The sequence below is a fragment of the Anabrus simplex genome, chromosome 3, assembly GCF_040414725.1.
Source record: "Anabrus simplex isolate iqAnaSimp1 chromosome 3, ASM4041472v1, whole genome shotgun sequence".
NCBI lineage: Eukaryota > Metazoa > Arthropoda > Insecta > Orthoptera > Tettigoniidae > Anabrus > Anabrus simplex.
This window is the reverse complement of record NC_090267.1, coordinates 280043902-280060250: the sequence shown is the minus strand read 5'-3', so window position 1 is coordinate 280060250 and position 16349 is coordinate 280043902. Positions and strand designations below refer to the sequence as shown.

At 38.5% G+C, this 16349-nt stretch overlaps 1 protein-coding gene across 3 annotated transcripts in view; it reads right to left on the bottom strand.

The window, feature by feature from the left end:
- LOC136866257 (high affinity copper uptake protein 1) overlaps positions 1 to 16349 on the bottom strand; it is a 216937-nt gene that overhangs the window by 56711 nt on the left and 143877 nt on the right. For all 3 annotated transcript variants that reach the window (XM_067143055.2, XM_067143057.2, XM_067143056.2), the window contains exons 2-3: positions 10489 to 10632; positions 1000 to 1133 (exon numbers count right to left, since the gene is read on the bottom strand). In XM_067143055.2, coding sequence (XP_066999156.2) covers positions 1000 to 1133; positions 10489 to 10632 — 278 coding nt within the window. The remainder of the gene's footprint in view (positions 1 to 999; positions 1134 to 10488; positions 10633 to 16349) is intronic.

Below are 16349 nucleotides of genomic sequence, written 5' to 3'. Positions count from 1 at the left end.
TGACCCTGCCGGGAATCAAACCAGTGACCCCTATGACCAAAGGCCAGCACACTAACATTTAGCTGTGGAGCCAGACATGATGGTTGAAAATAAATGTTATAGAAAGAAATGTTGTGAAAATAGGACTATTAAGCAATACCCTATGGTTGATAAAAGAGACATGGGGAAATTTAAAAAATCAATTATGATCGAAGGAAAATGCTAAATAAAAATGTACACAGCGGACGGAATGGGTGTAAAGCAACTGTTTATAGGAAGAGGAGTATGGAATTGGAATAATTTACCAAGGGAAATGTTTGATTAATTTCCAAGTTATTTGAAAACATTTAAGAAAAGGCTAGCTAAATAACTGATAGGGAACGTGCCACCTGGGAGACAGTCCTAAATGCAGGTCATTGATGATTGATTGAAGTCATATATAGAAAGATGGGACATAAAAGAAACACATAATAGGATAAACACAATCCAAATACAAATCAAGTCATACATAGAAAGATAGAAACATTGAAAGGAACATTCATCCCATTACTTATATTGAACTCTTGGGTTCCTTTTGTCCCTTTAGTATGTGTCTTGTGTTCCTAATCTTTTATCATGTGCATTCAACTTTTTTGGCTCTTCCTGTTTCATGTATTTATCCAGCTTTCTTCTTATCCTGCACTTCCCACAACAAAGCTGAGGATCTGTCAAGATGGCCCCTCAATGAGTGTTGACCCCCACCCTCCTGAAGTAGAAACGAGCTCGTTGGAGTCTGAGAAGAAATTAATGTATATGCACTGCGACTGGCAAGAAGAGAGCCAATCTATTTGAAGACGTAGAGATGCATCATTTTCTTGTTTTTTCTTTTGGTTTCTCCCTCTTCCCACACTGGCCTGATGAAGTATTAATGCTATTATGTGATCCTTTCGATATTCCTTTATATATATGACTTGCGATAATGAAATTATGTACATCATTAATCTGAACCATTTCTCTGGATAAGCAATTTAGAGTAAGTACCTGTAATATTTGAGTCCTTCATACAAGGTGGCCAGAATGAAGATGCCAATCATAGAGCCAATGAGTCCTCCTACTGTGGTCACCTTCCATGAATCAAATAACACATTTTCACAGTAGCCAGTGTGAAATGTCATCTGAGGAATATAGTAAAATACTTGTAAACAAACAAAAAATAATACCATTTGCAAAACAAATAAGAGTATAGAGTAATAAATAAGTTACAAGATTGTGAGCAACTGCAAAATTACCTCGATAATAATGTGAGATGGACAGCAGGCAATGGTATGGTGATAAATGGGGTTAAAAGTCAGGTTGTGAGTTTCTCAAATAGGAAAAGTCCTCTCAGTTTTAATTACTGTGTTGATGGGGTGAAAGTTCCCTTTGGGGATCATTGTAAGTATCCAGGTGTTAATATAAGGAAAGATCTTCATTGGGGTAATCGCATAAATGGGATTGTAAATAAAGAGTACAGATCTCTGCACATGGTTATGAGGGTGTTTAGGGGTTATAGTAAGGATGTAAAGGAGAGAACATACGAGTTTCTGGTAAGACCCCAACTAGAGTTTGGTTCCAGCGTATGGGACCCTCACTAAGGTTACTTGATTCAAGAACTGGAAAAAATCCAAAGAAAAACAGCTCGATTTGTTTTGGGTGGTTTCCGACAAAAGAGTAGTGTTACAAAAATGTTTCAAAATTTGGGCTGGGAAGACCTGGGAGAAAGCTGCTCGACTAATTTACTCATTCGAAACAAATATTTCAGGTTCCCTATGGGAATCAACATCTTTATCATCTGATGCCTCCCCTGCGAACCATATGACCTTACCGCGGTGGGGAGGCTTGCGTGTCCCAATGAAACAGATAGCCGAGCCGCAGGTGCAACCATATCGGATGGGTATCTGTTGAGAGAGCAGACTAAAGAATGGTTCATCGAAAGGGGGGTAGCAGCCTTTCGGAAGTTGCAAGGGCAGCAGTCTAGATGATTGACTGATATGGCCTTGTAATAATACTCAACATGGTTTAGCTGTGTTGATACTGTCACACGGCTGAAAGCAACGGGAAACTACAGCCTTAACTAACTCCCGAGAACATGCAACTCTCTCTGTATGAATGATGTACTGATGATGGCTTTCTCCCAGGTAAAATATTCCGGAGGTAAACTAGTCCGCCATTTGGATCTCCGGTTGGGGACTACACAAGAGGGGGCAATCATCAGGAAGATGGATACAGACATTCTACGAGTTGGAGCGTGGAATGTTAGAAGTTTGAATCGTTGTGGTAGATTAGAGAATCTGAAAAGGGAGATGGATGGACTAAAGTTAGATGTAGTTGGTATAAGTGAATTACGTTGGCAGGAAGAACAGGATTTTTGGTCAGGCGACTACCGAATTATCAACACAAAATCAAACAGACGAAAAGCAGGAGTTGGTTTAATAATGAATAAGAAAAAAGGACAGCGGTTAAGCTACTACGACCAGCATAGTGAAAGAATTATTGTCGTCAAGATAGACACCAAACCAATGCCCACCACAATAGTGCAGGTCTATATGCCTACTAGCTCAGTGGATGATGAGGAAATCGAAAGAGCGTATGAAGAGATAGAAGATTTAATACAATATGTAAAAGGTGACGAGAATCTAATTGTGATGGGAGACTGGAATGCAGTGGTAGGCCAAGGAAGAGAAGGTAATACAGTAGGAGAATTCGGATTGGGACAAAGGAACGAAAGAGGAAGTTGGCTGGTTGAATTCTGCACTGATCATAATTTAGTCCTTTCCAATACTTGGTTTAAACACCACAAACGACGGCTTTAGACGTGGATGAGACCTGAAGACACTGGAAGGTATCAAATAGACTTCATTATGATTAGGCAGAGATTCAGAAACCAGGTGTTGGATTGCAAAACTTTCCCAGGAGCAGACGTGGACTCTGACCGCAACTTGTTGGTCATGAAATGCCATCTGAAGCTGAAGAAATTGAAGAAAGGAAAGAATGCAAAAAGATGGGATCTAGTCAAGTTGAAAGAAAAGAGCGTGAGGGATTGTTTCAAGGAACATGTTGCAAAAGGACTAAATGAAAAGGCTGAAGGAAACACAATAGAGGAAGAGTGGATAGTCATGAAAAATGAAGTCGGCAGGGCTGCTGAAGAAATGTTAGGAAGGAAGAAAAGGTCAACTAAGAATCAGTGGATAATTCAGGAGATACTAGACCTGACTGATGAACGACGAAAATACAAGAATGCTAGAAATGAAGAGGGCAGAAAAGAATACAGGCAATTAAAGAATGAAGTGGATAGAAAGTGCAAGGTAGCCAAGGAAGAATGACTGAAGGACACGTGCAAGGATGTTGAAGGTTGTATGATCCTAGGAAAGGTAGATGCTGCATACAGGAAAATCAAGGAAACCTTTGGAGAAAGGAAATCTAGGTGTATGAATATTAAGAGCTCAGATGGAAAGCCACTTCTAGGGAAAGAAGACAAAGCAGAAAGATGGCAGGAACATATCCAACAGTTGTATCAAGGTAAAGATGTAGGTAATTTGGTTCTGGAACAAGAAGAGGCTGTTGATGCTGATGAAATGGGAGACCCAATTTTGAGGTCAGAGTTTGACAGAGCTGTGAGCAACCTAAATAGGAACAAGGCACCTGGAATTGATGACATTTCCTCTGAATTACTGACTGCCTTAGGAGAAACCAGCATGGCAAGGCTATTCCATTTAGTGTGTAAGATGTATGAGACAGGAGAAGTCCCATCCGACTTTTGGCAGAATGTTGTTATATCTATTCCCAAGAAAGCCGGTGCTGATAGGTGTGAAAACTATCACACCATTAATTTAGTATCTCATGCCTGCAAAATTTTAACACGTATTATTTACAGAAGAATGGAAAAACAAGTTGAAGCTGAATTGGGAGAAGATCAATTTGGCTTCAGGAGAAATGTAGGAACACGTGAAGCAAACCTGACTTTGCGAATGATCTTAGAGGATCGAATCAAGAAGGACAATCCCACGTACATGGCATTCGTAGATCTAGAAAAGGCATTTGATACTGCTGATTGGACCAAGCTATTTAAGATTCTGAAGGTGATTGGGATCAGATACCGAGAACGAAGAATTGTCTACAATTTGTATAAAAATCAGTCTGCAGTGATAAGAATCGCTGGCTTTGAAAAAGAAGCAGCAATCCAGAAAGGAGTGAGGCAAGGCTGCAGATCGTCCCCCCTCCTTTTCAATGTTTACAACAGGCAGTAAAGGAAATCAAAGAGGAATTTGGAAAGGGAATCACAATCCAAGGAGAGGAAATCAAAACCTTGAGATTTGCCGATGATATTGTTATTTTATCTGAGACTGCAGAAGATCTCGAGAAGCTGCTGAATGGTATGGATGAAGTCTTGGGTAAGGACTACAAGATGAAAATAAATAAGTCCAAAACAAAAGTAATGAGGTGCAGTTGAACGAAGGCAGGTGATGCAAGAAATATTAAATTAGGAAATGAAGTCTTAAAGGAAGTAGAGGAATATTGTTACTTGGGTAGTACCGGTAAAATAACTAATGATGGCAGAAGTAAGGAGGACATAAAATGCAGATTAGCACAAGCAAGGAAGAGCTTTCTTAAGAAAGAAAGGTGCTCACTTCAAACATTGATATAGGAATTAGAAAGATGTTTTTAAAGACTTTTGTGTGGACTGTGGCATTGTATGGAAGTGAAACATGGACGATAACTAGCTCGGAAAGAGAATAGGAGCTTTTGAAATGTTGTGTTACAGAAGAATGCTGAAGGTGAGATGGATAGATCGAATTACAAATGAAGAGATACTGAATCGAATTTGTGAGAGGAGATTGATTTCGCTAAATTTGACGAGAAGAAGAGATAGAATGATAGGACACATCTTAAGACACCCAGGACTTGTTCAGTTGGTTTTTGAAGGAAGTGCAGGTGGTAAGAACAGTAGGGGTAGACCAAGGTATGAATATGACAAGCAGATTAGAGCAGATGTAGGATGCAGTAGTTATGTAAAAATAAAAAGGTTAGCACCAGATAGGGTGGCATAGCTGCATCAAACCAGTCTGGGGACTGATGACTCAAACAACATCATCATCTGATGCCCAGGCAGGCATCAATTTTTGAAAATGAGACAGAGTCTCTCATAGTGCATTGGCACTGCCGTTGGCTCCAAGTAGCCTATGCAGTGGCCTCAACGGTATGCCCTAGCCATGCATCTTGGTAGGTATGCTATTTACCAACTGATGAGCCCAACTTAGCACACTGGGGCGAAACACTGGCAACCAGGAATGAGTAGCTGGAAAATTTATAATATCCAATAGCAGACCAACTATATTGGTATTAAATGGGATGTTGCGAGTTGTCAGTGGAGAGATGGCATGGAATGACATTAGAAGACGAATAAATTTGAGTGGTGTCTTTAAAAGTAGGAAAGATCACAATATGAAGATATAAAGTTGGAATTCAAGAGGACAAATTGAGGCAAATATTCATTAAAGGAAGGGGAATTAAGGATTGGAGTAACTTACCATGGGATATGTTCAATAAATTTCCAATTTCTTTGAAATCATTTAAGAAAAGGCTAGAAAAACAACAGACAGGGAATCTGCCACCTGGGTGACTGCTCTGAATGCAGATCAGCAGTGACAATTGAGGGACAATAAATAAAAAAGGTAATATTAGCCATGAACCCCTGTCTAACCATGTCAATATTTGTACACAGTTATGGACACTATAATATCATATTCCTGAAAGACTTCATAAACATATACAGTTCAAATGTCACACCACATTTCTATTAAATAAAATATGCATAAAAATAACTTCCTTTCCAGGATTTGAATGGCTTATATCAAGTGTTCAACATGTAACTGATCGTGTAACTGACATGGGGAAACAGAAGGACATACCTCTGTCTAGATCAGAGGCTCCCAACCCTTGGGTTCATGACACCATCTTAAAACCGTTCCAGGAAAATGCAGTGTTGTAATGTTCACCCCCTTAGTCCAAGTTCCAGACTCAAACAAACAAACAAACAAACAAACAAACAAACAAACAAACAAACAAGAAGGTATTATACCAATGATTTCCGACAATCTGGAATCCCTGTCACAAACACTTGATGATTTCTTCCCTTAGTTATTGCTCTGACATGAACAAATGGATCAGGCAACCTGTCATGGAGTACCTCGCAGTTTAGATAATTTATTCAGCCAGCAAGGAGACGACCAATTGGCTGAACTGAAATATGATAATAAATAAATAAATGATGAAAACCTACAACATGTTTTTCAGTCATTGACCGGGTCAGGGATGGAATGAATGAAACCCCCATCTTGCGGCGAGGATATGAATTGTGCTGGCTGCCGAGGCCCGTCGAACTCCTCTGGGGCAATGATTAATGACTGACAGATGAAATTAAATGATAATGGAGAGTGTCGCTGGAATGAAAGACGACAGGAAAAACTGGAGTACCCGGAAAAAACCTGTCCCGCCTCCGCTTTGTCCAGCACAAATCTCACATGGAGTGACCGGGATTTGAATCATAGAACCCAGCGGTGAGAGGCCGACACGCTCCCGCCGAGCCATGGAGGCTTGAAAGTAAACAAATAAATAAATACATAGATAAATAATAAATAAAAATAAATAAAAATGAATCAATCAATAAATAAATGAATAAATAAATCAATCAATACATACACACATAAATCAATCGATCGATCAATACATAAATACATGATTCAACCAATCACTACATAAATAAATGCATAAATAAATTGTCCAAGGAAGCTTTAAACATATTATTCTAATTTTTCACATCTTATTTACCGTATGTGAACAAGCATTTTCATGTTAGGAGAACACAGATTTTGTCTGTCACAGAAGAATGTGTGTCTATCAGAAATTGCAGGAAAGAATACAATATTGTGTTGCAATGGACAATCTCAAATATCACACTGAAATGTCAAAGTCAACAAATTATCCATTTGAAGAACTGTTTGCCTATTTAATTGAGAATTCATATTTTAATAAGAATGAAAAAATACTTTGCAGAGACAGCATTACTATAAATCTCTCTATTTGAAATGCTTGTGTATATATATAATACTACTTCTGTTAATAACAGTTTTCTTCAGTTGTAAAATTAAAGTGAATTCCTTTCTATGAAGAGAAATAAATACCGTTCTAAAATTTTATTGAAAATATTTGAATTGCAATCAGGTTTATCTACTATACAATACAGTACTACTTTATATTTTGTCCTAGGTCAATATAGGAATGCCAGACAGCCAGAATTTACCAAGGTTTAGTCAAATATTTCTAGGGTTCCTTGAAACAAAACAAAACAAAACAAAACAAAACAAAACAAAACAAAACAAAAAGAAAATGTTGGAAAACTCTGTTCTAGATATTAGTCATGTCCTGCCAGGCAGTATAAGCAAGTAGATGGTAGAATGATGGTTTTCATTCTATCAAGGAGCATGTAATACACAAGTGGCAGTAATGGATGGTCAGTTCCTTACTACTGAAAAAATTTATTGTGAGTACATCACACATCAAACACTACGAATTTCTTCCTGAAGACTTTACAAGCCATAGTTTGTGGGGAAGAAACATGTATAGTAGGCGAACCTTTTCTTGAGCCCTGAACTCCATAGTGCTGAATGGGAACTAGGGCTCAAGAAAAAGTTTGCGTACTATACATGTCTTTTATGACCTTTAAATATTATTATTTTTAAGTGAATTTGACCTGCCAAATATACTGGGTGGTTCACCAGCCCCTTGCGATCCAGTTTTATGCATCCCTTCACACTTACTACAATTCTGAAAGACATCGGTCTCCCTCCGTAAAACGGGGTAATATAATGAGATGTGTGTTTATGGGCTACAAAACAGCAGGAATCATAAACGCCACTATTAATTCATTATGGATACCTCAAATGAACCCATAAAACGAGTACAGATACGCAGAACAAATACTTTAAAACAGGAGGTGGACGCACAGACCAGAAGCATGGTACTGTATAGGCTGGGAAGTGGGCGCCGTACGTCAAGTGTCGCAGTAGCTCACATGGCAAGCAGGCGGGAAGATATGTGATAGTGGACAGTGCTCAAGGTAGAAGGTTCGAATCCCATATAAGAATTGTTTTTAACAGCCAGTTGCCTGGGATGTGGTAAGGTTGCATACTTGATAGCTTCCAAGTATTGATTTGTTTATTTGACCCTGTAAAAGACCGTATGTATCGTTGCATTGGGTATGATGCTGGGTTGGACGAGGATGAGGAGATGATGGTCTGTGGCCAGTTAGCTACGTCATACAAGTTCCAAGCTTCGTACACCACAGGCAGGGCAAAGTATATGCCCCACTGGAACGATAACAACATGCGATGGCAGGTAAGTATGTAGCTGTGCAAACTCCCCTCCTTTGAAGCAATTCACAACACAAAGTTTATACACTGCCTCGAGATGTATTCCAGCGATGAGTATGTGTGAATATGTTACTTGTCTATGGAGAAGCTAGACAGAATGCATACCAGGCACAACGCCTGTACCAAGAATGCTATTCGGATAGACGACAACCGACGGGCATGACATTTTGGAGTGTGGAAAGATCCCTGCGGGATACTGCATCCCTGGGAAGGACACGGCCTGTTCGAGATCATCCCGTGACTTCTGCTGACAATGAAGAGGTCGTCTTTGAAGCTATCCGGCGTAATCCTCATACTAGCACATGGGCCATTGCACAGGAGACGAACATCAGCCGAGCGTCTGTTATGCAGATATTGCATACCCACCAGTTTCACCAGGAGCTCCAGAGTCATGATTTCAAAGCCCGGGGTGTTCTGTCAATGGATCCTATAGCATGTGGACACTGATCCTGCTTTTCTAGCGACTCTCTCTTATTTACAGACGAAGCACGATTCACAACAATGGAACCACTAATCGCCATAATATGCATTACTGGAGTGTGGAAAGTCCCCACTGGGTGCGACAGACAGCTTTTCAGGTACAGTGGGGCGTGAATGTATGGTGTGGAATCGTGGGTGATCACCTCATCGGTCCCCATTTCTTTGAGGGCCATCTGACCAGTGAACACTAGCACCGTTTTTGGAACATGTGCCACTCCTTGACTGCTGCAGGATGTGGTTTCAACATGACGGAGCTCCACTGGGCGCAGTTCTGCAATGACCACGGAGGTAGTCAGTTCGAATAGGTACTGCGTTAAATGACGTGGATAACTGAAATTCTGTCACATGTTTCCTAGCATCTATCAACCCAGCTCTTTACCAACTGCCCTTTCAGGGACAAATAAACAAATCAGTCTCTGAAATATACCAGTATTAAATATACATCCTTGCCACATCCCAGGCAACTGGCTTAAAAAAAAAAAATACTTGCATGGGACTTGAACCTTCTAACCCTCGAGCACTGTCGAACTCTCACACATTCTACCGCATGCTCGCCATGTGAGCTACAGCAACACTTGACCTACGGCGCCCAATTTCCAACCTATACAGTACCGTGCTCCCAGTCTGTGCGTCCACCTCCTGTTTTAAAGTACGTGTTCTGCATATCTGTACTCGTGTTACGGGTTCATTTGAGATACCCATAATGAATTAATAGTGGCGTTTATGATTCCTGCTGTCTTCTAGCCCATAAACACACATCTCGTTATATGAGGCGTATTTTTTAAGTAAGGGCCACTTGAAAATAACTACATAACGAAAGATGATTTTCAAACACCACATTTGTTCGCAGATTCTACATACTTTACTCTATTTTTTGACGTAGCCACCACGTTTGTTTAAACACTTATCATACCTTACAACTAAGTTTTGAATATTCTTTTCATAGGAACTTGTCGCCTTCTCTGATAACGTTAGGAAAGGCATTTGAGAGAGCTTTTATTGTGAAGCGCCTGTCTTTACGAATCTTCGCTTCAACTGAAGCCAACAAATAGTCTGTGATCAGAGATGGGTGACCGGAGCGGGCCTAATCATGGACGTCACGTTGTCACAGCCATCTTTGAAGTCTTGTACCCACTTACGCACTTTGCCTTCACTCATAGGTTTAGCACCATACACTTTGCAAATCTGTCTCTGAATGTCTGCAGTAGACAGGTTCCTCGCTGACAAAAACCGTATCACTGACCAAACCTTGTGCAAGGCGGGCGAGTCAATAATCTTGAACATTTCAGCGAGCACAGAACAGAACTGTACAGGCTAGCAACAGAGCTGCAACTGAGCACTGCTGTTCTCGAGGCATGCCAGCACACGACGTATGCGCAATCTACTAGTGTCTAGAACAAAACGGTCCTTACTTAAAAAACATGCCTCGTATTACCCCTGTTTAGGGAGAGGGACCGATGTCTTTCAGAATTGTAGTAAATGTGAAGGGATGCATAAAACTGAATCACAAGGGGCTGGTGGACCACCTGGTATTATGCTCACACAAATATCATATAGGAAGTCAGTCATACTGTATACCTACTATCATCATTGAATGGCCACGCATAGTGCAGGACTCATTCATGGAGTGGTTGTTTTCGGCAGGTGACTCTGTCGTATCATGGCCAGCATGAGCTGCATGCGCCGAGTGACCAGGCATCGTATGGCCTGAATGATCATGTGACATCTGAAAATAAATTCAGTATTTAAAACAACATAGGATATCAAAAAAAGGAGAAGCTTAATGAAAATTTGTCAAATTGAGTAGAGAAACATATACAGACATGTTTAAATTGTATAAATGATGTTAATGAGATATACAGACATGGCATCACCAAGGTAATGAAGAAAGAATATGATAATTTTTTCCTCACAAGAATAGTTTATATTCAATTTAAATTTCAAGAAAATGTATGCATTATCTTATTCTGCTTGAATTTGAATGAGCGCGCAAACCTATGTGCAATCTGGCGGTGTTTGTCTGAGTGTGTCCCAGATCTCATGGACCACCACCTCCACGCATAGAGACACTGAGTAGAACAGGTGTAGAAGACTGTTGGCTTAGGTTTATGCCTGTTGTTAAGGGTTGAGACACAGCCAATGGCCGCGTGTTGCAATGCTTCAATTTTACTCACTAGATTGCACCATGCAACAAGCACAACAGGCAGCATATGGCAAGCAAAATGCAAACAAGACCCAGTATTACCAATTTAGCGATTTTGTCACTGTATCTTCGACTAATAAATACTGTATCTTTTAACAATAAGATATTCTTAACTCTCCATGCCACCCTAAACCTGTGCTAACCTGTTCATTTCTATGTAACCACTACCTCCTACACTACTCTAACCTGTGTGTGGATGAAAGTAAATATTTATATTAGGTTCTTCAATTTCTAAATTTGCTTCAATTGATACTTCATTAAAAGAATGGTCTTGTACAACTGCACAGTTAAATAATGTAATTTCATGTAACTTACAGCATTGTCTGTACTTGTAACTTTGAAGGATTTGCATACAAATTTTGAATATTCTGGCACCACCAATAGAATAATCACAAGCCAAATTATTATATCAGGGGATCACTTGGTGACTAATAATGCAGAAAGATGAACCTCAGGCAAGGATATTAAGTATTCATAATATTAAGCATTAAGTAAGTATTAAGTATTGGTACGGTTTAAGATGGTATTATATAATTTTATTCAAATCACAAAATATCAGTTTTGATTTTCTTCCCAAACAGAAACATCTTTTAATTTTGTAATAGTTTAACATCACATTATCACATACAGAATTTCAGCAATGTCAGGATGGAAAGAGCTAGGACTAGAGAAGGTAGCAGTCATGACCTGAATTAAGGCACAGCTCCATTTGTCTGGTGTGAAAATTGGGAACAATAGAAAATCATCTTCAGGGCTAGTAGTGGTGGGCAACCACTAAACAGTTGAAATGAATGCATGCACATGGAACATGATTCGTACTGCATACTAATTCACTTGGTACAAAAAAAAAAAAGTCAGGCTATAGTTGTATTCTTGGTTATTTGTAATATCCATTGAGTTATGTTGGCTGAGAAGTATTTAACTATAAATGTTCTAATCATTTGTTCTTGAGTTACTAGACAAAAATAATTTGTTTGTATTTGTTATTGGTACCGTAGTATTTTGAAGAAAACTTCAAGATAAATAACATAATGCATATTTTCTCCATTAGAAATCACAGTATAGGTGCTTCTTAGATTATGTTGGAGGAATAATTTCAAATTGACATCTAAAGAAATAAGAGAAAAGAAAAAGGTCAACCTCTACCTGGTACATGATGCAATTCAGTGATTTTCAAAGGGCCAAGAAATTCCTATCTCTGGCTAAAATTAATATAATGCTCCTATTTGACCACTGTTACATTATGAAAAGTGATCTTAATCTCATATTAACCAGTCAGAAGCAAAAATCTCACAATTCATGAATTCATTTAATTTTCAATGTGAAACCATATTGTACCTGTCAATATATAGTAGCTATGAGAGCACTAGGTATTTTAATTATTTTAACCATAGTGGTCAATTCATTATGTCCGTATTGACTTCAACTTAATCTTACATTCAATATATACCACTTATTCTGCCCTGTTAATACTTAATAATTTATTTTACTATCAACCATACATGTTTTGGGAGCGGTACAAAACATCAAAATATTTTGGACTTGCTACATCTTTAAATCATTAATTCTACCTCATTGTATGTTGGGTATTCAGCCCGAAGGCTGGTTTGATCCTATGCAGCTCCACCAACAGCTGTCATAAATAGCCTAGGCATCACTGAAGAGGCGTAGTAGGGAAATGAGGAGTGAGGTAGTTTCCCGTTGCTTTCCTCACCGAGCCAGCCATTGCTATTACATATCAGTCTGCCAGGCCCACTGTAATGCATGCACCAACCGACCCTATGAGCGATATTTTTACACCATTCACAACAGGGACTGGCTGAATAAGCAATGGTATTACTAGCATCACCCATACCTCAGTCACTTTCATATTGTCAAGGATGAGACTGAGACAGGTCAATGAAAGTAACAAATTTCATATAGCCCATACCAGAAGGCACAGTGCGTTGTAAACACTACACCTCACTAGCAAAGGCATCTACCTCATTAACATCATTTATACAATTTAAACATGCATGACACTATGAAAATATTGACCAATTATCTAAATATCCAAATGTGTCCCTTTGAAATCACCATCAGTTTGTGTGAAAACTACCAATATTAAAACACCACCGACAACATAATGTCTGAAAATGTTAAAATAATAACTTTCATTAATTTACAAACTTTAAGTGTGTCATCTTGTAAAAGCAATACTAAATTTGAACTATGTACAAAAAAATAAAACGAATACAAATAATATTAAATCATTCAACTTGTGTAATAATATAAAATGCTGTTAGCTCTTATTTCCGAATGCTCTCCTCTCCTTTAATCCTGCTCTGTAACTACACCTATAAAGAAAAGGATATTTATATAATATCCTAGTCTATTATTAAAATTATTTGTGTGTTTTACTACAAAGTCATCAAGTAACTTACTGTTAAGGTTATTATTTTAATTATATATAAGACCGGTGTTTGATTTTATTGAAACAGACGACCGTGAGAGCTACTATGTGATTTACTGAATTCTTGACCATTAGGAAATTAATATTCATGTTTCATAAGAGGTTGTCGATAAGAACATATTCAATTTTTATCTATTTGATCATTAAAAGACTTGCTGATTTACATTCTAATTTGTTTTAAAATTATTTTTCCTTAAGAGATTTCACAATACCTTCCTATATCTGTGTCAACTTGCACAAATTTTACTACGACATTAAGGTAAGTAATTATTGATTGATTTATTTGACAGACTTGTTAAACTTCTACCTGATGCAGTTAATTTTTGTAACTGTATTTGTTTCACGAACAGGAAATTTCTATGAGGTATGACAAAGAACCTGGTATTGTATTCACTGAAATTGTGAATCTGTCAATCATTTGAAGAACAACAAAGCCCCAGGTATGGATGGTATTTCGGGAGAAACGCTGAAAGTACTGGGGGAAGAGGGCATGCGTGTTTTACATTTGGTATGTAATATGGTGTGGAAAACTGGTGAATGGCCCAAGGATTGGACAACATCAATACTAATCCCTCTTCACAAAAAGGGGTCTACAAGGGATTGTTCCAACTATCGTGCTATTGTATTAATATCCCATGCAAGCAAAGTTCTGCTCTACATAATAAATCAATGTCTAAAACCATTCCTGCAACCTCAGATATCTGCAGAACAAGCAGGCTTTGTTGCAGGTAAAGGAACACAAGAGTCTATCCTGAGCATGAGACAGATAATTGAGAAATGTTGCGAGTTTTGTGTCCCTGCCTTTATTTGCTTCCTGGACTACAAAAAGGCCTTTGATTGTGTTATATGAAACAAGTTGTGGCAGGTGCTAAAGGAATTTGGGGTTCCACTGCATTTAATATTGTTATTGAAAGGCCTGTATAAAAACCATGCAGCAACCAGAAAGGTGGATGGTGAACTCTCAGACATTTTTAATGTGACAAGTGGAGTAAGACAAGGCTGTATATTATCACCTCAACTCTACAACATCTATGCAGGGAGTGTGTCATCAAAAGAGCTCTCAGTGGCTGGAATGGTGAAATCTCGATTGGTGGGAGAAAAATTAACAACCTGCACTTTGCAGATGACACTTCGCTCATCGCTGGAAGTGAAGAGGAACTTTCTGACCTGCATACAAGGGTCTTCAGTATGGTCTAGAGATAAACATCAAAAGGACCAAACTAATGGTAGTTGATCGGCAAGGTCAAATCCGACTTACAGGATGCCTATAGGACCTGGAAATAGACCTGGGGTCAGTCATCAATGACACGGGAAGCTGTGATAAAGAGGTAAAAGGACGTATTGTCTTAGGTTGTGCTGCAATGGCTAAACTTACTAAGATCTGGCAGAACCAGGCAATATCAAAAACTACGAAGATGCGCTTGGTAGAATCATTAGTGTTCTCCGTCTTTTTGTATGGCTGTGAGACCTGGACCGTGAATGCTAAAGACAAAAAGCGCATGATGCCTTTGAGATGTGTTGGCGGAGAATGCTACATGTACCCTGGACAGAAAGAAGAACTAATATTTCCATTCTGGACGAACTCTGTGTCAAGAAACTTCTATCTTCCCATGTGAGTGAGTGTTACCTCCAGTTCCTTGGCCACATTTTCAGACGAGATGGAGAGAACTTAGAAAAGATCATTTTGCAAGACAAAATCGAAGGCAGTAGACCACGAGGAAGAACAGCACGTAGATGGATAGATCAGGTGAAGAAGATCATTGGTCTGCCACTTCAGATTATATTAAAGAAATGTGAAAACCACTCGGGATGGAGACATCTCGTCATGGTTGCAACACAGAAATCAGAGTTATGAGGTCACGACGCTCAGTAATGAGAATAATGACTAATAGTGGTGGTGGTGGATTTGTTTCAAGGTATTATATTCTTTACTAATTAATTAATTAATTAATTAATTAATTAATTAACAGCATGTTCTTAATATATTAGAATAGAATACAATCATATTTTCTTTACCATTTAAAATTGCAATCATCATTACAAAATTACTGATCAGGACATATTTTGGCCCATTTAGGCAATCTTCAGCTGCATTAGACTCTACAATAGGAAAATATATCTAAGATAAAATTCTAAAATAATTTAATTCAATCAATACAAGTTTGCCATTTGATAAATGGTTTGTCTAAAAAGCTACATAGGACATGTTTTGACCTAGTCTATGCTAAAATAACACAAAGATGAAAGACATATACAAAAACAGTGATACATAAAAAATTTGATATAAAATACATTCAACAAATGCAATAAAAATCTATGTTTAAAATGTTCATAGCTTCAATCTTGGACAAATCTAGATGTTAACAGGTATGGATCCAATCATATTTACCATAACTATTGGTTAGCTGGAGGAATACTTAAAAATTGTGAAGACTGTCAAATGTTATCTGTTAGTCATGGTTCTGGAAACGAAGTGAAGTTCTGAAATCCGTAAAATTTGTTCATGGAGAATACAAGTATAGCCAGGATCTAAGAGTGAAACCAAAAAGGTGAGTGTGGCAACGAAAAAATGAGACTGAAGTAAAAGTTAATATGGAGAGTCGCAAAATATTACTGACTTCCTCTTTCTAGCCCTGTGCTTGTATAGATCTAGTTGGGTTGGTGTTGACCTCTACACTGACTAGTGACTGGTCTGAGGTAATGTTGGATAAGGGAAACAGCGGGTGAGGGGAGGGACAGTGAGTAGAAGGATGGGAGGATGGACCAGAAATGCGTGCTGCGACAGACT